The 22,211-nt window shown below is 36.4% G+C and overlaps 1 protein-coding gene across 2 annotated transcripts in view; it reads right to left on the reverse strand.

The window, feature by feature from the left end:
* Positions 1 to 1,841: 1,841 nt before the first annotated feature.
* Positions 1,842 to 22,211, reverse strand: part of ncs1a (neuronal calcium sensor 1a) — a 50,734-nt gene continuing 30,364 nt past the window's right edge. Inside the window, 6 exon segments of one of the 2 annotated variants that reach the window (NM_001328512.1) lie at positions 1,842 to 2,919; positions 6,302 to 6,422; positions 6,928 to 7,005; positions 10,912 to 11,000; positions 13,303 to 13,381; positions 14,297 to 14,435. In NM_001328512.1, coding sequence (NP_001315441.1) covers positions 6,324 to 6,422; positions 6,928 to 7,005; positions 10,912 to 11,000; positions 13,303 to 13,381; positions 14,297 to 14,435 — 484 coding nt within the window. In that variant the 3' untranslated portion in view covers positions 1,842 to 2,919; positions 6,302 to 6,323. 2 annotated transcript variants of the gene reach the window in all.

A 22,211-nucleotide genomic window follows, 5' to 3' on the forward strand; every position in this document is an offset into this window, starting at 1 on the left:
AACCCAATGACATCATTTTCCATCATGTCAATTTTTCCCCAATTTAGATTTTTTTGCAAAACATATTTGAACAAACTGGTCCTAGACCATTGATTTCAGTGCACTGTGCCCTAGTGGACTGGAGATGCAAAAAAAATGACTTTTTAAAAAAAATTTTTTTGCTTATAACATCTCAATCCTTTGTTTCACAGGTCAGCCATTTTGGCCTTCGGCCATTTTGAATTGTGTCAAAAATTGCTATGTTTTACAGACACACTGGCGAATAGTTACGAAAGCTGATATGTGTCTCCAGGACTGTCTCCTGAAGAAGCTTAAAAAAATTTGTTTTGATAGTTCAGTTAGTTTATTTATATAGCACATTTTTAACAACACAACATTGCCTAAATTGCTGAAGACAATCAAATATTAATTAAAATAAAACCTACATCACATACATAACAATTAAAACATAAGGCAAACCTCTTAACATGAAAAAGGCTCAAATGCTAAAGAACAAAGATAGAGTTTCAGAAGCTTTTTGAAAACAGATAGAGTTGGAGCGTGTCTGATGTGAGGTGGAAGCCTGATCCGTTTTTGAGGCAATAACAGCCAAAGCCCGTACCCCAATTTGCTTACACTGGGACCTTGGTAACGAAAAAATAAACTGATCAGAAGATCTTAGTGATCTACCAGGATTATATACATGTAGGAAATCTGATAAGTAAGGTGGTGCCAGATCATTTAAGTATTTAAAAACAAAAATAATAGTTTAAAATCAATCCGTGACCTAACAGGCAGCCAGCACAGAGAGGAAAGAACTGGGGATATGTGCTCATACTTGAGAGTCCCTGTCAGAAGTTTCGCTGCCGCATTTTGTACTAATTGCAATCTATTCAGGCCATTTTGACTAATACCCACATAAAGAGAGTTGCAATAGTCCATCCAGTCTTCCTAAAACAACAGCATAGATCACCTACTGAAAGTCATTAAAAGAGAGAAATGACTTCACTTTTGCCGTAAGTTTAAAAAAAATTGGATTTAACAATAGAATTTACGTATTTTTTTTTATTTTAGATCACTATTGAAACGAAACCCAAGGTTTCTAACAGGTGTTTGATAAATTGGTCGCTTACCAAAACCTAATAAATGCAGAGGGGTAGGATTGCAAAACCAGACCAGCTCAGTTTTTTCCTTATTGAAATTTAAAAAAAATTGATTAGATTATAAAATTGATAGATTCCTTGGGTTGTCCTAAGAACATCCATTCCAGTTATGCCATCAAAAACCTTAAGCCTTAAACCTTAAGCCTCAAGTTAAAAACCTACTTTTTCTATTTGATTTGCACCAATTGACTCAGATCATGCTAACAAAAAGTTATTGAATTAGTGTCGACGGTTTTTGTTTTATGCACTGACAAATGTAATGGCATGTTAGCCCACTTTCCACTAAATTTGGCTCAAACCATGATGCCGAAAGTTGCTCTGTAGCTTGTTGCTGTACTTGTTTATAATGTGGCCATGGACTGCTTGGCTCCGATAATTACTACTTGCTATATTGTTAATAATGGTTTTGTTCTACCATTCTATTATTATACCATTATATGATGGTTTGGTTCTGTACATGAATTGTAATATTAAAGTCTCAGGTTATCAAGGAATGTGCTTGTTAGGTCTCCACTCAAAATGGCTCACAGACAATTTATTATACCATACTGTACTAACATAAAACATGCAGATTTTTCACGTGTCTTTTCAAATGCAAATAAGCTGCTGTGCTCCGCCCCTTTTCAATAATAAGATTGTGCCTTTACTTCCTGATTGAGAGCCTTAAACAACACAAACAAAAGACACACTCTAAAAATACAACCAGGTATTTTATTTAAAAATGTTTTTATTTAAGAGAGCCCGTTAGGATTATACTGCATTATTGTTACCCCATAACCACAATATTTCATCTACTGCAGTGTCTGGGTGACATGAAGACAAACTCAACAGTGCATTTTGTAAGTGGACAGCAGACAGGCCATGTAACATTACTAGATGACAATATTAGAAAGACAAAATGTTGAGCTTCAAAAAAAACAAAAAAAAAACATGACAGTTCATTTCAAAGCAGTGTCATTTTATCCACCCTGCCAATATTACCAGTAATATAAATATACCAACAACGTGCAGATTTTCGAATACTGTGGGCTTGTGCGGAGTTTGTTATATATATTTGCTACTAGTACAAGATGAGTGTTGAATGCATCGCATTTATGCCCACACTATCACAACAGTAATACTGTCGAAAAGTTGCATTCTACATCACAAAGTGCACAGTAAGACTGCCTGTGGGTCAAGCATGTCAGCAGATACAGTCTCTTACAATAATACGCCGGGGCTATTAAAGTTTAACTAATGATTCTGAAGAATAAGCATTGGTTTTATAAGGCCTAACGATCAGTTGTTGTTTATTGTTGAATGATGCTGATTTACATAAAAATGTTATATAAATAACTACATGTTGTTCAATGCCAGTGCTTGTAACTTCATCTTGTTTCATCATATAGCGAAGTCTAGACCAAAATCCAGCTAGGTCCATTCAATCACATATGGCAAACACCATTAACTCATTGGTGTTTAGATTATATGACTTATACACATTTAATAACACTGATGTGGATGCCCTCAAAGTCATTGCCCATATGAGTGTCTCTTTTTTTATTCACACAAAAGGGCGTCGAAGTCACCTTTTAGTGTGCATCGTTCTTCCCGATTGAGTTCTGCAAAGGATTTTGGTTTTCCAGTGACAGTGGAGATGAGTGATTGACAGCTGATCGCCTCCCAAGAGCATTTCCCACAACGCACCTCTGTGTTGGCATGTCCAGGAGAATGGTGACAGGTCAGCTTTTCCTCTCACAGTGCCAGCAGAATGACATAAATGTGTTGTATTGATCACCTTGTATATAAACAGAAAGGAAAGACATAAAGTTTAAATTAACAGGGTGTCCGCGCTGTCTAAAAAAAGTCATAAAAGTTGATAAATCAATTATGAGAAAATTAAGGCCCTTAAAAGGTATTGAAATGTCTTAATTGCATTTTAATGAGGTCCTCAATTTTGTTAAAGTATTGTCCAAATTGTTTGACTCCAAAAAAGCATAAATAAATTTATTTTCCTCCTTATAATAATAATGGCATGCTCGATCCATGCGATTGGTTCGAGCTGGGGCATGTCTGGCCAAGCTCCTCCATCCGGGTGGTGTCTTGTAATTTGCAACAAACATGGTAAGGTGATGTGACGCTCTCCACATGTAGCGAAACTATAGAGTGAAACAGACAGTAAATTGGGAAAACGTAAGTTTGCATACTCCTGGTTGGAGAAAGACGAGTTTAAACAGTGGCTGAAGCCTGCTGCTGAAAACAACCGCGTAATTTATTCTTTCAAGCTTTTCCGAGCTTATCTGAGTTTTGTGGCATGGTGTGCTCCGCTGTTTATTTGTTAAAGGTTTGATACTGATTATTAGAACTTGAAGTGGTGATGAGGTCTTAAAATATTCTGAGAAGGTCTTTAAAAAGTCTTAAAAAGGTATTGAAATGACCTTTAGGATACCTGCATATACCCTGATTTAAACAGTGGGGGGTACTAAAGTATTTACAGATAAACTAACTAGTTTTTAAACTACAACCAATGCAAATGTCAAACAAAATCATTTCAAAGGGCTAGTTTCAACTATAACAGAGGTTATGGCATTATTTTAGATACCATTAATGCATCTAAAATGATTATTTTCATTAAAGGGACATCTATATGGATTCTTGTATAAGTTTACATTTTATACTATAGTATCTATATAAAAAACGCAACCCTGAAGAGAGGGGTCTGGATGCAGACCTGGTGCAGTGCAATCTGAGCTGTATCCAATGCTTTTTAATGCGCTCACCTATCCATACCCATCACAGTGAGGTCACTCACTCCATTGAGTGCATTGTGTCTGACATTGCATCGCAACTCAGCTTGCATCATAAAAGCAGCATCCAGATACTATTGACACTGAATGACAAAACCAATTCAATGTCATAAATGTACATTTTATTGAGATTTATATAGCCTGCCTAAATAAGATTTTCATCAATTCATGGTTTGTTATATGACAATATCTAAATATCTTGTTTTGTGTTCAATAGAAAAATGGAAACGCATAAAGATATGGAACCACTTGAGGGTGAGTAAATGGAAAGTAAATGTTCATTTATGGATGAACTATTTATTTATAAAGTTCTTAGTCTATACTATTGTGTATTACTAAACAACAACAAGTCGTCCAGGGTCACAATTAATATTCTAAATAGGTTTAAAATAATAATTGAAAAATATTCAGTGCTTGTTAAAAGTTTCTTTACATTTTTAAATTCTGGATAAGGCATAAGACCTATCGTCCAATTAAAAATCGGTGGGCCGACAAATAACTCAATTACGATAGGTAACTCAAACTGTGTCAACAAATTTAAATATGTATTTCTGAGCAGCCTCATCACACAGACTGATCCATCATTTGCGCATACACATGAAGCAAGGGTCTATAGCTGACAGAGTGAGTGACATCAAGTAAACTCAGCATCAATCTAAACTTCTTTCTGAATGACAATTGATCAATGGTGAATGACATGATCTTGTGTTATATCAGGTTGTTGATCGTCATCAGGTCGTCATCTATTTGGTGCGCATTTGCACGTTCATGATTTTAGGAGGTGTTGCTTTGGACGGCAGGGGAGTTTTTCTCCATGGGTTTGGCTCATTTCTTAAAACAGAAATAACATTATTAAAACAACATGGACAAATCTCCAAACCACTTGGCTATTGTTCTCAACAGAATTGAATTTCTCATTAAATTCATCAAATTGCAAAAGTCTAAATACATTTTTGCAAATGATTGAGTACAGATAGCCTACATTTAGCACAATTTCCAAGTGAATAGATCTTGTTGATCTAAACTGATTGTTAACTCTCAGTCTAATGGTTGTTCTCTCCAAAATGTGTCTGCGTCATTTCATTTTATAAGTAATCTCATGCACAATAGTCTGTTCAATTGTCAAAATAAGTCAAGACCATGATACCATGAATACCATACAGTAGGTGAATCCTTGGAACATTTGAGTACAATTTATTACAATTATTTATTCTGTGGAAGTTACTTTGTGTGTGTTTGATCATTACAATAAAAAAAGGAGTTACCATTTCCTTGGCAGTATGACTGCAATGTGGAACGTCAAAGCTTGGAGGCTACTCTCATCCTAAAATCCTATTTTCAGTTTTATACACAATTGTATTCTGTTAGCTAGTAAAAAAACAGTACAGTAACCATTGTCAATGAAGGACTGGGCTAAGACTATAAGGTGGCCATGAGGGATATTTTAGTGGTCCTGTGCTATGACGACAAAACATAAAACATCTAAACATATTGACTTGCATTTTGGGGGCACTGACTGTTTAAATGACAATTTTTTTTTAGTTTGACACATGAGTAAACTGTTTTGGGAAAGGTATGAGCTTTTGCAAGTGAGCTATAGTGTTGTGCTAAACTATAACACTGTTTTGCCAAATGATCTTAGAATTTTGAGAATGTAATTTCTGTTTCAAGAAATTAGTCAAATCAAAGGAGAAAAACTGTACTACAGTTGACGTCAGAATTATTAGACCCACTTTGATTTTTTTTTTCTTTTTTAAATATTTCCCAATTGATGTTTAACAGAGCAAGGAAATTTTCACAGCATGTCTAATAATATTTTTTCTTCTGGAGAAAGTGTTATTTGTTTTACTTTGGCTAGAATAAAAGCAGTTTTTTATTTTTTTTAAACCATTTTAAGCTTAAAATTATTAGCCCCTTTAAGCTATGTATGTTTCGATAGTCTACAGAACAAACCATCATTAAACAATAACTTGCCTAATTACCCTAACCTGCCTAGTTAACCTTATCATATAGTTAAGCCTTTAAATGTTAATTTAAGCTGTATAGAAGTGTCTTGAAAAATATCTAGTCAAATATTATTTACTGTCTTCATGGCAAAGATGGAATAAATCAGTTATTAGAAATGAGTTTTAATACTATTGTGTTGAAAAATTTGATGAAAAAAAATCTTCTCTCTGTTAAACAGAAATTGGGGAAAAAAATAAACAGAGGCTAATAATTCTGACTTCAACTGTATATTAGTCTATAAGTGAACAATGAATACTATATTAGTCTTTAAATGACTATAAAACCAGACAGATTTGTCCATTTAGAAACGCCATTGTAGTCACTATTTCATATTGCTGTTATCGGACGATGGGAAAACGCACTCACTGAATGTCACTTTGAGATGGTCCTAAACCAATCCGTCATAAAGAGACAGTGCCTGTACAATAGACGGGTCAGCCTTAGAGCCCTCCTGAAACTCCTGTAGAGTCAACATCCCATCTGCATTCTGTTTGACAAAAAAGAGACGTTTCACAGTTCCAGACGCACATTCTTCATTAAGCACATGCAGTTAGTGAACGAACATGGAGAGAGTCAGGTAGAGAGAGTCTTTATGCTGTATTTAGATCTTTTGTTTGTCTCTAAAGCTCAGTTTTCCCTCAAAAGCTCTTGTATCAAAGCTTTGCGAGGGATACTAGATAGAGCTTCAATTTTGTGTCTTTCATCTGGCTTTCCGTCTGTGTTTCTAGTACTTGCTGAAGCACTTCGTGAAAATCACAGCAGAATGCAGCCATTTTATATAACTGAACCTACAGAATAGCTATGAATATTCAGTAGTATTAGGTCAAGGGATTGGTTTGCTAAACAATGCTTGAACATTCTCAGAAACTTTTTGCAATTCACTGTAAATCAGTACATTACCCTTACTTATTTTTAAAAGAACAACTATTTCTAGTCAATTGATAATAAAAGAGGAGGTGGAAGGCATGCAGACTAATATACAAAGGATTCACCTTATCCATCATAGCAAAGATGCGATCAACTCTTTTTTCTGGTGTGTTTTCCTCTTCAGGTAACTCCACTGTGTTCCCCTGCAAGAAATCAACAAAGACATTAAATCCTGAGATATACTGAGCATTCAAACTTGACCTTTCATTCTGTGATAAGACCTACTGACATAAACAAATCATCTGTGAATAACAAATCCTGTCAACCAGCAAGAAGTTATTGTGCTTACTGTATATGGAAAACAAGGAGAAATATAATTTTAGCACACATTAAATCTAAAGCTTTGTCTTGTGCCAGCCAACTGAGTCAAAAATAAGATTTACAGTTTTTTCCAATTGCTAACAAGTGCTTATACCCAAACTTCAGATACTTTTTCTAAACTCTTAACACATACTCACACCTACAAAACCCAAATTGCCAAATGGATAATTTTCTTCACAAAAATCCATTTTGATAAATATATATTCATTCTTTTCGGCTTAGTCCCTTTATTCATTTGGGGTCGCCATATCGGAATGAACCACCAACTTATCCGGCATTTGTTTTACACAGCAGATGCACCTTCCAGCTGTGACCCATAACTGAGAAACATCCATACACTCTCATTCACACACATACACTTGGGACAATTTAGCTTACCCAATTCACCTATAGTGCATGTCTTTGGACTGTGGGGGAAACCGGAGCACCCAGAAGAAACCTACACGAACACGGGGAGAACAAGCAAACTCCACATAGAAATGCCAACTGACCCAGCCGAGGCTCAAACCAGTGACCTTGTTGCTGTGAGGCGATCGTGCTACCCACTGATCCTCTGTGACGCCGTTAAACATATAGTAACTCTTTATTTCAAAATAAAGCACATCTTTCTCTGCACACACTAACTTTACCAAAACACTAGAAATCTGACTCAAAATGAAATTATTCTGTCAAAGAATAACACTTGTTTTCACTTCACAAGGTGCATGCAGTAAATCAAAGTACACCAGCTTTCAAAATACTGGCTATTATTGACATTACAAAAACTGCAGAGACTTTTATGTTTCGGTTTTAGATGTATTTTCATGCAAAATATGCAATCCACCATATTGACACTAAATGTCTTGGTTAAGAATTGTATGTCCACATGTACAGTAATGTTCACATTTAAAAGCATTCCAGTAAAAAGCAAATCCAGACTGGATTACTGCAACTCTCTACTAGTCGGGCTTCGAGCTAACTCTATCAAACCTCTTCAGCTGCTCCAGAACGCAGCAGCACGAGTGGTCTTTAATGAACCTAAAAGAGCACATGTCACTCCGCTGCTCATCCGTTTGCACTGGCTGCCAGTTGCTGCTCGCATCAAATTCAAAGCTCTGATGTTTGCCTACAAAGCGACTTCTGGCTTTGTTCCTTCTTATCTGCTCTCACTTCTGCAGATCTATGTGCCCTCCAGAAACTTGTGTTCTGTGAATGAACGTCGCCTCGTGGTTCCATCCAAAAGAGGGAAGAAATCACTTTCCCGAATGCTCGCGTTCAATCTGCCCAGTTGGTGTAATGAACTCCCTAACTGCATCAGAATGATAGAGTCACTCGCTATTTTCAAGAAACGACTAAAAACTCAACTATTTAGTCTCCACTTCCTAATCTGCAATTGCTTCTCTGGATATACCACTAACTGTACTCAAAAAAAAAAAAAAAAAAAACTTGCATTACTAAAGAGAAAGAGAAAAAATAACCCCTGCCACTAAAAGAGTCTAACGCCTGTTTCACACCGCAAGCGTCAGCGGCGCGTGAGCAGAGCGTGAGCAGCGCGTGTGTTTTCGGCGTCCATGCTAACAGATTAGAGCTTTCATACCGCACGCAGCAGCAGCGCGTCAGTGCGAGGCGTGAGCGTCGCCGAAGCAGCAGTGCAGCGATAGTTTCGGCGCTGGGTCTATTTTTGACGCGCTGCTCACGCTCAATTAAAGTGACAGTGCATTGATAATGACCAAAACACATTGAATGACAGTAAAAAGTAGCAATTTTACCCAATAAATGCGTTAATAATGTCAAATGGTTTATATATAGTCATTCAAATGAACTTAAAACGATTAAAAACGGCAACAAACATTTATTTAGGCCCGAACTACAAAACCGAATGTAAAACAATTTTACTATCAGTTTTGCTTAAGTTGCACACTAGTGTTGTAGGAGAGGGGAAATGGAATATTTACGGGATTTGTAGTCCATAACGAAGTGTATTGTGGGTAGTGTAGTGCGACACGCATGCTGGATGATGTGAGCTCGCTGTGTTCTGTGCAGCTGAGCAGAGCAAGAAAGTTTTAATCGGCTTTGTTTTATGTTCACTCGAATTATTCCTACCGGGAGCTGTTTGCACTGTGAATCTGACAACACGAAAATAAGTACAAGAATGGCATGCATTAATTACTTTTGTCCGTCTCATCCTCTGCACGAGCATGAATTAACGAGCTTTTATTCTGCCGCTGGACATTACTGAAGCGGAGAAAGTAACACTAGTTTGATCATGTATAAATATCATTATAACTATGTTGCATAAATATGATTATAACTAGGTCTACAGCAAACTGATAATCAAATAACAAATGACATGATATCACAGGCGATTGTCTTCTGACTGTAGACACTTCTCTTGAGAAGCATACAGTACTATTTGATCTATAAAATTTGTAAAATAAACATTTGCAGGTTAATGAAACAGCATAGGAGGGGCCTTGGTGCATATGAAAAGTTTAAAAAGTGTATTTGTATATAGAGAGACATGAATAACTAGATAGAATAGACAGAGATAGGTTGATCTCAGCAGCAGCTGCCGAAGAGCTGCGCGCTGCAGACGCAGCTGGTGTGAAAGGCAAACGCCTGCGTGCTGCTACTGCTCGACATACGCGCTGCTCACGCTCTGCTCACGCGCCGCTGACGCTTGCGGTGTGAAACAGGCGTAAGCCAGACTGGAATCAGCTGTGGTTGGGCCAGTTTACCCAACAAAATCAGCTGTGTGTTAATTATTCAATTGTTTGTTTATTATCAGCTGAGACACATTTTTGATATTGATATTGTTTTTGAACTTATATCATTGCAGTAGCAGAGGTTTTTATACTGTATCTAAGGTTTGGATTATTGTTTTTGCTATTGTGGGATGCATTAACATTTGTAAATACTACAGAAACAATCCATCATTTGGTTGGGAGCTATAGCCTGTCTGTTAGGAAAATGTAAGTATTGTGAAAATGTGCTCACTGACTGCAGATTGGGTTAACATGACATGAAATGTTTGAATGGTATAGCCACAAAAGACCGATGCTGTGCTAATTGTGTTTAGAGTTTTGAAAATGTGACAACTGGTTGCACAAACGCTGTTAGCGACTAAAAACAACTGTAAAAAATACAGCAAGGAACACAAACAATTAGGTTTGAATATATATTTTACTATTGATGTTTTCCATACTCTTCTAAACATTTTGGTTGTCAAAACATTGAGGGACACAAATAAAATAGATTTTACTTATGATTTACATTTTTAAAAATCTACTGCAAACATCTTTGTCTTTGCACAAATGATAATGTATCAACAACAGCAAGAAAGCATCTCATGTAATCAAAAAGCACACAATACTATTAAAGAGATAGTTAACCCAAAAATGAAAATGTACCCATATTTATTGACCTTCGAGTGCATGAACCCCTATGAGCTTTTTTCTTCTGTTAAACACTAAACGATATTTAGATAAAAGCTGAAAACCTGTAATCATTGATTCATAATGGAAAAAAAAACTAATACCATGGAAGTCAATGCAGGCTTTCCAGCTTTCTTCAAAATATCTTCTTTGCGGAGGTAGTCACCGCAATCTGTTTATCAATCTGACAGACCCCCATAATCAACTTTTAGAGTTTAGGCTTACAATAAACTCCACGCTGGCCTTCCAAGAAAGCACTTTCATTAATTCAATAGGAATAGAAAGTTACGCTTCAGAGAGAGGCAAATGACTCACCACCATCTGGTAGATGGCGTCCACGATGTTCAGCATCTCATCGCGAGTTATGTAGCCATCATTATCAAGATCGTAAAGTTTAAAGGCCCCTGTGATAGCAATAACAAACAAGCGCATTTAGAAAATTCATCTTCAAAAGAGCTGAGAATAGTGGTGTATACTTCTCATTAGAAAAATATTGTTGGACTTTTCTACATTTTATTTGACATGCTCAAGCTTTTATTAATCATGAAGAAAAATAGAAACACAGTGGAAAAAATTATGATCATAGAGTAGTGCTAACAACTGCCTTAGATGGACGATGTTTTTTCAGATATTACCTTTGCTGTTTGGGAAAGTAGGTCTGCAAAGTTTAAAAAGATCACAGTTCAAGACTGTTCTTGTTCCCAAAAGAAAAAAATGATGCTGACCTGCCTGAAATGAGTCGTCAGCCATTCTAGTTTAATTTAAAAACACTGTAGTTGTGGCTGAAGCCTTGAAGTGTTTGGATTGATTCGTTGACGTGTCAGGAAGATGCTGAAATATCCTGATCTGGTTGTGTTTTATAAGGTAAGTTGATTTGTTTCTTCTTCTAGTGTATCATTGTAGAACTTGGGCTTGATTGATTCCCTAAAACTAATGCTATTGTTACCCTATATATCATTGTTTACAAATGGTAAGGAAGCCTCTGAAATTCTGGCATTGTCATAGATGTTTTATGTCCAATCCACATTGTAAATGGTGGACCAATCACAATACAAACTGTGCCATCTGGCTAATAAGAGCCAAACAGACTTGCAGAAAGGCAGAGTCTATAGCAGGGGTGCCCAAATTTTTTCTTATGAAGTGCCAAAAATCAAACTTGATTGAGGCTAGTAGGCCGGACGTAAATATGCCATGGGTAATTTCCTAATGTGTTTAATAATATTTAAAAATTACTAGAAAACGTTGCTTTATATTAACTAATACAGCAAACATTACATTTTTTATGAACCTATTACAGTAAAAACAAAAAACAATCTCATTTATAACAGAATTACACTAGTTTTTGCATTGATTTGCTCAGCGATGTCTTCTGCATAGTTTATTCATTCATTCTTTCATTTTCTTTTTGGCTTAGTCCCTTTATCAATCCGGGGGTCGCCACAGCGGATTGAACCACCAACTTATCCAGCACATGTTTCACGCAGCGGATGCTCTTTCAGCCGCAACCCATCTCTGGGAAACATCCAAACACACTCATTCACACTCATACAGTACGGACAATTTAGCCCATCAAATTCACCTGTACGGCATGTCTTTGGACTGTGGGGGAAACCGGAGCACTCGGAGGATACCCACACGAATGCAGGGAGAACATGCAAACTCTACATAGAAATGCCACCTGACCCAGCTGAGGCTCGAACCAGCAACCTTCTTGCTGTGAGGCGACAGCACTACCTACTGCATCGTCCTTCTGCATAGTTCTCTGACATTATTTACTGTAAATTTTTTAAAAATCTGATTCATTTAATATATACATTTAATTTCAGTGTTTTTTGGAGCTCAGAAATAAAACAAACAAACAAAAAAAGGTTACATCAAATTAGAAATGATGATCTCTGTGTTAAAGGCATTCGCCCCAACCCCCTCCATCATCCTCACTCTCTTCTCACATTGGGCCAACTTTGGCTTGCGGGCCCTTCTTTTGGGCATCTCTGGTCTATAGTGACCAGTTCTAATAATCATAATAACATATATAATATGTTACAGTATATTATATATAATTTTAGAGATTGTGAAAAGAAGAGCTGATGCTTGAGTGCATATTAACAGAAAGTTGTGTTTTTATAAACCTAAAGATGACATGAAACAGTAATTAAGGTCCCTTTTTTCCTATATAGTGATGTACTTCCAACTGAAACGGTTTTTGAAATGAGAAAAAAATGGGGCAGTGCTTGATTTCATCCTCTGGAAACTGATTGGATCGTTGTAAGATAGGCTTTGCTAACAAAACAGAGGAAGATTTGCCAGTTTGCACAGTTGTGAAGGATTACTGTTTACCGGAATCACCATTGACACCCTTTTTAGAAGTCAGGTGATGACGAGAACCTGCCACCTGCAAAGACAGTGCAGAAACGAACTGATAGGCACACCCTACAGGATTGATAGTCACGCCCCGAAGAACTGATAGCCACGCCCTACAGGCATTCCTCCTTTTGAGGGCGGCGGAGAGGTTATGATATTTGATTAAATAATGTAAGGCCAAATTATTATTTTTTTTACGTTTTGTACGTTTTGATTTCATGCCAACTTTAAGACACAAATAGGATCTAAGACAGAATTGGACACCTCTCTGATGCAGAAACAACTGCTCTAAGAGGTACAGTATGGCTCTTATTATTAGAGGTATGAAAGTAATTATGTTTATACATCTGAGTTTTTCATCCAGTGTTCCTCTTGATGTGACAGACAGAGCTTGAATAAACTCTGAGAACTCAATGCGTCCATCCTGTGGACACATAACAGAAAAACAGTGTGAGAACTGACAGATAAAGTCTAAAAAGAAGTCAAGATTTAATAATATAATTATTTGTTACAATCTCACACAAGATAAAAAGGAGAGAGCTTAGAGTGAAAACAACTGCAGAATGACACAGCAAAAAAGCCCTGCAGTTAAACACATAAACAGCAGTGAGGGCTGTTATCTCACCTGTGTTCAGTACCATCTTCAAGAGGTTTTCACATATTACTATTGTCATTTTGACAGTGATTCAGAAGTGTGTCTAAAGATGTGATTGCAGCAGACAGTCCTGCTCGGAATCTACAATCATCTTAGAATAGTCTGCAGGGCCACTAGATCTGCACTGTCTGACTGACACACATTGGTTTGCCATCCTAAGGAAGACTTTTTAAAGATATATTGCTCTTGAAATTATATAAACTGCATATTGTATCTCTTACAAGAAACAATCAGCATTTTTACATTTTCAAAATAAATAATTATTCTGTATAATTTATAAGCTTGTTTTAAGTGCCCATAAACATTGTGCATTATGAAAAAACATGAATACATACATATTCTTTTGCTTAAACTCAAACAAACATTTATGTTTTCCACACAAAAAGAACACAGTATTCTGCAAATATGCTGAAGCTGCATATCTACAAGAAAAATAGAAAGACATAATGTTCCTATCATTGAGTAAATGAAAGTGAATGGATTGTTTACACACTCTGTTTTGCTATTCAGCCAAACAACTCTTCAGGGACAGATTCAAGTGGTGATAATTTTCCAACTCAGAACAGAAGATAACAATTCAAATCATAACATTTACTTGGTAAACAGCTACTTTAAAGATCCCCAGCAGGCTAATAGAACAGTGTTCTCCTATTACTGACTTGTTTCAGCTATTTGAGTAGTTACCTTGTTCTCGTCAAAGACATTGAAGACGAATGTGGCAAATTTGGTTGGATCACCGAAAGGGAAGAACTGCTTGTAGATCTTCTGAAAGCCAGAGGAGTCCAGTTGACCACTGGGGCAGTCTTTAATAAAACCCTTATACCTGACACACAGACAGGGACAATAAGTAAAGGTGAGCATTTAAAGACAGCAATTGTGATTTAACAAAATACATGATTATACTCTACATCTTGTGAAAAAAAAATGTACACTATTATTAAAAAAAACAAATGTGTGCATATAAAAAAGGCATTTTAATGTGATATCTCTGCTTTAAAAGCACAATATGTAAGATTTTTTATTCATAATACCCCCCCCCCCCCCCAAAGAAAAACCCTCACTAGAGCAGTGTTACGTATTTTGCTAACTTATGTAATGACGTTATTCTAAATTTCTCAAACAATATCAAACAAATCCAGAGAAATAAGCTTTATAGCCACATGAACAGTGTTGCCATGGTAATAATGTAACACACACCTTTGCATTTTCAGGTTTGAGTTATATAAAAAAAATGGAAACACAACAGACACTTCGTCACCTTAGAATTATAAGTTTCTATCTGACATTTTTGTCAAAATTGAGTTATTGACATTATTCTTATTAAATGACAACTTATTTACATTATGGGATGTTTTTTATAAGTTGTTCACATTTTAAGACCTTTTATTTAAAAAACAAATATTGCACATATACCATTTGCTATTGAATGCAAAAACTTTTAAGCTCAATATTTCAAAATCATTCAGAACGCAGATAGAACCTTTAATTACAAGGTGACAACTTTAATACATTGTGTTTTTGTTAGTCTGCACACAGGACCTTTTAACAAGAGTATATATTTAGTATTATGAAATATAGTATTATTTAGTATATGATTTAGTATGCTTCTTCCCCATATGATCATGACCAGAATAATCAGAAGCAGTCAACTGTGGCATAATAAAAGCTCTGCTGCTTTCATGCAATGTTGCACTCATCTCTCATCGGCAATTGCTTAAGCTCTCTGCTGCTGGTTTTGCTTTAACTGGTTTCAGCCTTAGGGGCTTACTCACACTAGGTACAGTTGCCTTCAATCGTGCTTAAGCGTGATTGTCCCCTCTCCCCTGACAGCCTACACTTACACTGCATTTTGCATAAGCACGCCCAAGTCATCGATGATGTGACTGTTCAGTTTAACAGGAAGAGAAGTGCTCTCGCTCAGCACAGTGGAGATTGCTTTGGTTATATTGTTTTAGTCGATTGGGATGCAATGACATGCAATCAAATACTTTGCTGAACAAATCCATAATATTTTGCTGAACAGCTCATAAATGATCATAAAAGTCCTTGTGCTCCAGGTATTAGGAGGTTTACTGAAAGTGCAGCTGATGTGCAGCAATGGGGTTTGTATCTTCAATAAACTTTGACAGTTTCTGTTCATTGAAAAGTAAGAATGATTAATAAATCCATATAAAACAGTCCCGTAAAAGTGACATTGCGTCTTCAGTTTTGGGTTCTGGCATGCTTTGCACTCAAACTACAAGGGTACTGCAACAAACCGAACTTCGCTTTGGCACACCTCTTCCAACCAGCCCAGGGCCGGCCAACTGAACTTTTGAACTCCCAAAAAATGGTTGTTTTATATGAATAAATACAATTTTTAAGATAATAATATGCTACTATAAATAACATAATATATGCTACTATTTTTACTCTATATTTGATCAAATAAAGGGAGCATTGGTTTGCAAAAGACAGATATTTAAACTCTTCTTTTAACCCAGTGACAAAACAGACATTTCTCACCCAGTATTTAGCCCCCTGTGTGGGTCTGGCGCCAACTGTTAGCACCCAAACGCATTGCAGTGTTGGAGAACACATGTTCTGGGGGGTTCAGGAAAATTGAACCTCTGTCACCATATCCAGTAATTTTCAGAAACAACACTGCAGAGCTATTTGTTTTCTGTATGCTAACTGATCCCTGACAAATTCAAAGACTATCATTGCGGATAATATCCAAGCAATTTGGGGCAAAGGATGAAATGGTTGTCTAGGATATTATAGGGGACGTCAGGCTTCAAATGCAAATTCATTTACAGGCACATCAGTTTAGATCAGTGCATTTTCAACCTCATTCTTGGACTCTCCTGCAATACTTATGGCCCACACTTGCTGTCTGTGAAATACTAAATATGGATATCAATACTAACATGGGGAGAAAAAAAACATAATGAGAAGACAATTTTCTGTGAACACACTATTCAGTCATTGCACAAAATAGCTTCATAATCATTATAAGAATCTCCAGCATATGTCATGTGGGGAAAAAAACCTCTTCATTAGCTAAGTGTTCATTACCTCATCAGAGGAGCTGGTGTGCAAGGAAGAACATTTTTCACATTATGCTAATTTACAGAAGCTTGATGACAGAATACTGTCATAACCGCATGTGTAGCACAATTTAATAAGCAATTTGACTGCTTTTAATGATCTAATCAGAGAAAACTCTTTTTTTTACTGAGACATTTACAGTATGGGGACATGTGCAGTCATTAACTCTTGTCGCATATTTATATAATGACTAAATCACTGTATCTCCTGAACAGCTTTCTAGAGTAAATAGTTCTGATGGGTTTAGTGCTGTATTCTGCCTTTTACTTTAATAACATTTGTATAGCCTATGAACTGCTGTACTAGTTTCATGTGTATGCTCTTTCCTTTTACATTTAATCCAAACTTGTTAGTCTCATAATTAGTGTAATAATGTTCAGTCAGACATTATTCAAATTTTCAAAGATCTATTTGTCAAATTAAACAGAAAGAAATGAAACTGACACTGCAGAAAGTTGAAGGGACAACATGAATTTGTATGATCTCATTTGTACAATTTAGCACGATTTTAGTATGATTTTCCCCCCAATGATGGTTGGGTTTAGAAATCTTACATTTTTATACAACTTAACTTGTATGAATTCATACTAATTAGCCACTAGACTGAAAAAAACATAAAAAGTTACATTTCCTCATGAGATCAGGCTGGATTATCACAAATACATAAAAAAACATATTAATTTAACTGGCTGTAGGTTTGTACTCTCAGTGCTAGATTGTAGATGTAAGGGCACTGTACACTTATATAGAGGTTCAACCTTTTTGACTTTGAGACCCACCTCCTTCTCTGATAAATTTTTGAAAGCCCACCTGTCTGACATTTTCTCTTAAACTGTTTGTCTAGAGAAAATGTTTATTTTAGACCTTTATTTATTAGCATTTATTTTCACGCATTCATTAATTTTCTTTTCAGCTTAGTTACTTTATTAATCAGGGGTCGCCACAGCGGAATGAACCGCTAACTTATCCAGAATATGTTGAATGCAGCAGATTCCCTTCCAGCCACAACCAAACACTGGGAAACACTCATACACTCTTGGATTCACACACACATGCACTACTGTCAATTTAGCTTATTCAGTTCACCTATACCACATGTCTTTAGACTGTGAAGGAAAACAGGGCACCCGGAGGAAACCCACGCCAACACAGGAAGAACATGCAAACTCCACACAAAAATGCCAACTGACCCAGCCAGGGTTCGAACAGCGACCTTCTTGCTGTAAAGCATTCGTGCTACCCACTGCGCCAATGTGACGCCCATCATTTATTTTGCCTTCCACTATTATTCTCATTAGTTTGGACAACTATGCGAATACATTAAAGTGTTCATAGAAAAGAGAGCACTGTTGAGAATCAACAGACTTGTGCGATACCGTATAAGTCGCAGACGCGAGGCACACGCAAGCTACTTATAATAACTCTAATTATTGTTACCTTTACACTTTGCTTGAAATTTTGCTTTATACAATTGAGAGATGTAGTCCTAGTGTGCAGTGGTTGCAAGTTTAAGCCACAGTTAAGTCTATACTTAACAGTGAGGCTGTTTTTACTTTGATTATTTAAATATAACATATTTAATAATGAAATCAAACAATTATAGTACAATATTTGAGTTAATTTGAACTAATTTAATCTCACGGCCCACCTGCAGGATCGCTGAGGCCCACTAATTGGTCGCGGCCCACTGGTTGAGAATCCCTGCACTAACATGTACAGTAGGTGATACTTTAATATGGCCATTACCGCGGTCTTTGTACCGCCACAGCTCTAAAGGGGTAAGAATGAGTTTTTAATGTATGACCCCAGTTAGTGAATATGCCGCCAGGGGGCACAAAGGGACAGGATGCAAACGGACAGAAATAGCCTATAGAGCAGCTGTAAATATGCTACTTGTAAATGAAGATGAAACGATAAAACAAAGCATTAAAATTCCTTTATTAATCATTAAAAATTTGTTAACATGCTTTATTATTATTGTAAACTTGTTAAGTGGAATGAGGATTTATTTGAAAATAAAAGACAACTAAAATTAATCTATTACTCGCTAAAAATGGCCCTGGCTCATTGAAAATACATACCTCAGCCTCTTTAATTTTTGTGAAATGTAAAATATATTACTCAGGGTACATTACATTTTACATTTCAGATGAATTTTGATTTTATATTGCTTTTATTTCTTTTAGAATCTGAGCGCTCAGCATCAGAAGTACAACACTGTTGAACTAAAGAGCAAACTGACCAGCCAAGAAAAGTTGTTCATATTGATAGTTTTCCAAGCGGTCACACTAGGGGAACGCCCCCAAAACATGACCGTCTCCCAATGACAGTCAAATCACAGGCTGAGTGATTTCTCTTTTTTAGCCAGAAAGGCAGATAATGGTTGTGCAATAATATGTAGAGTTATGAGGAGACACATCTAGACTGTGCTTCTACAGAAATTTCTACAAAGAAAGAACAGCCAGAAAGGAGAAATGTATGCCAAATAAACCATAACAATATTTTGTACCTTTAGATGTCAGTATGATTAAATGCTTTTTATAGTCTCTCTTTTAATTTACATGTTAAGCAATTAACTTGCAATTAAAGTATGAATTGAGATACAAAGTCAAAAAATAAATAGCAAAAGTGAACAAATAGATCATATCAACAAATATTAATCTTAGCAAAACAAACTGACACCAAATATAAAAGCAGACGTTAAATCCCTGAGGATTATCCAAAAGATAGATGTAAATATTGGAGCTCTAAAAAGGACATGACACAAGTGCCAGAAATTTACAGTTTATGAACATATCTGTGTTTTGCTTTGTTGATATGTGATTCAACTATTTGTAGCTTGAAACAGATGGAAACATGACTGGTTTGTGCTGTGTTTCTATGGTGATCCCAGTGCAGCTGCCATTATGGCCCATTGTTTTTTTGCCCACCAGGTCTCAATGACAAACAGTGGGTAACAAATCATAGCCTGTTAAGTTGTTTGTGGTATTTATTTTGTGATAATAAGTCCCTGTCAATATGTGTAAAGTAATAATATATATATATATATATATAACAAGAGTAAAAAAAAGAACAAAAGCTGCTGGTGTTATATTGCTACATAGTGATCATTTTTCCTATAAACTGCAGTCAAATGTATATATTGAATTCAATTTTTGCACTTTCACAAAAATGTAAGCTAAAGTGGTAAATAAAACCAAAACCACCCGAAGAATCACTTTCTTTCTCTCTCTCTTAATAAAGCACTCCTTACTCTAGGATTAAATTCTCTAAGCACAAACAATTTACATTGTATAACTAGCACTTCTTGTGTGTATTGCCTCTTCTTGTTGAATCACTGAATGCCTCCTCAATTGTTAGTCACTAAACCATCTCCAAGTCAAAGTTTTAACAGATGCTTAATTAGTGAAATAAATGAACAAACTACCAAATAGTATGTGTCATGAGTACAACTGCATTCGCTTTTATTATCAAGGTGTAATCATCTCAATAAGAGAATTTTGAGTGCACAATTCACAATAAAGAAACGTAACCTTATTTCCTGATAGCTCTGCCCCTTCTGCTATGTTAGCAGTTCAATTATTCATTTATTAATTTTCTTGTCGGCTTAGTCCCTTTATTAATCCGGGGTCGCCACAGCGGAATGAACCGCCAACTTATCCAGCAAGTTTTTACGCAGCAGATGCCCTTCCAGCCACAACCCATCTCTGAGAAACATCCACACACACATTCACACACACTCATACACTACGGACAATTTAGCTTACCCAATTCACCTGTACCGCATGTCTTTGGACTGTGGGGGAAACCGGAGCAGCCGGAGGAAACCCACGCGAAGGCAGGGAGAACATGCAAACTCCACACAGAAATGCCAATTGAGCTGAGGTTCGAACCAGCTACCCTGCAACCTTCTTGCTGTGAGGTGACAGCACTACCTACTGCGCCACTGCCTTGCCCCACATTTCATTATAGATTCATTATTTAAAGCAAACATTTTTTTAAGTACTATCAATGTGAATTTAAATTATTTATAACTACAAAGTGGCGTAGAACAATGTATAAGTATGCAATTTGGGATGCACCTAAATATGATTCATGATGTACTGCTTATAAATACTTAGTATTAATTTAATGGTAGTATTAGGTAAGTTAAGGCATGGGGAAGGATTAGGCAATGTGATTATGCAGAATAAGGCAATAATAAGAAAAGTGTTCTGAATCTCTTATTTCCATTTTATACAACAGTTCTTTCTGGTTCTTGAATCTGATTGGCTGATAGCCATGCAATATTCTGCTAATAGCAGCACTTGTGCAGCCTCTTCACCTGTGTGTATTACTCCGCCTACACACAACGGCAAGCAGAGGATATTCTACAGTAAGAGTGAATTATTGGGGCTGTTCTTCAGTTAGAAACAAATATTGCAGCTGTTGGACAACACATTGTACTTTTGAGGCTTTTTAGTGGAGAATGTAGTTGTTTAGATTGCAACTAAGCGGTTTATTTATAAGGAAAGTGCCTATTTTATTAGATTTATAATTTCGGAGATTCAGTGCACCAGCCACCATCAGCTTGTCTGACCAAAAAAAAAATAACGGTTGACATTCCGTCACAACATGGTGACAGAACACACTTGTTAGAGTGAAAAAAAGTCAGCAGTTTTCTTAATGTAAATTTAAACTACAGCTGAACAAATTATTATAAATCAGCCAAGTCACATTCTAGGTCGATCTCTCTCTCTTTTGTATTTTGTAGTGCTGTGTTTATACCACAGAAACTGCAAGTGTTTGCTTTGCTTTGGCTTTTTTTGAGGTTAATTTGTGCTATCCTGATTGCAACAGAAAAATACTGAGATATCTCTGTAGATTGATGGCATTTCATGCCGTTCAGCCTTATAGCCCTAAAATGTGAGTAAAAATCATATTTTGTCATCACTTTGGACATTAAACTAGAGAATCATTTAAATACTAGCTCTAAAGTGACATTTGTGAACTGGCAACGGTTGCTGCTGTTCTGACCATCAGCTGCAGAAGTGAATGAATGGCAGAAGAAAACAGTTACTCATACAAGAGGGTTTCTGAGACTCTTCGTGTTTGATTTTTTTTTTTTTTATACAAAAGATTATGTTGTTGAATTGTTGTATAAACGCAATATCAGTGCGATATGGCTGTATATCGGCACTGGTGGGGGGCACTTAGGCACTTAGCCTACGACTTCAAGCTATTGCACGCCTCCCACTAGTGCCAATATACAGCCATATCGCATTGCAACTCATGTGATATTGCTCATGTATCTACTCTTTGTTGATTAGTTTAAGAGAAAAGCTCCTGTTAACTTCAGACCCTGCACTGCAGCTATGTATAAACCAATAACCCCTAAACAAGCTTTAAACACCAAAAGCACAATTCAAACACTTTGCTGAATTTGTTTTAGGACTTTCAGCTTCCATTCCCTGTTTTTTTTTACACATGTAGTGCTAAAAATGGAACAAAAAACATTGCTTCTTAGTTG

This window comes from Danio rerio, chromosome 5, assembly GCF_052040795.2.
Source record: "Danio rerio strain M-AB ecotype USA chromosome 5, GRCz13ab, whole genome shotgun sequence".
NCBI classification, from domain to species: domain Eukaryota; kingdom Metazoa; phylum Chordata; class Actinopteri; order Cypriniformes; family Danionidae; genus Danio; species Danio rerio.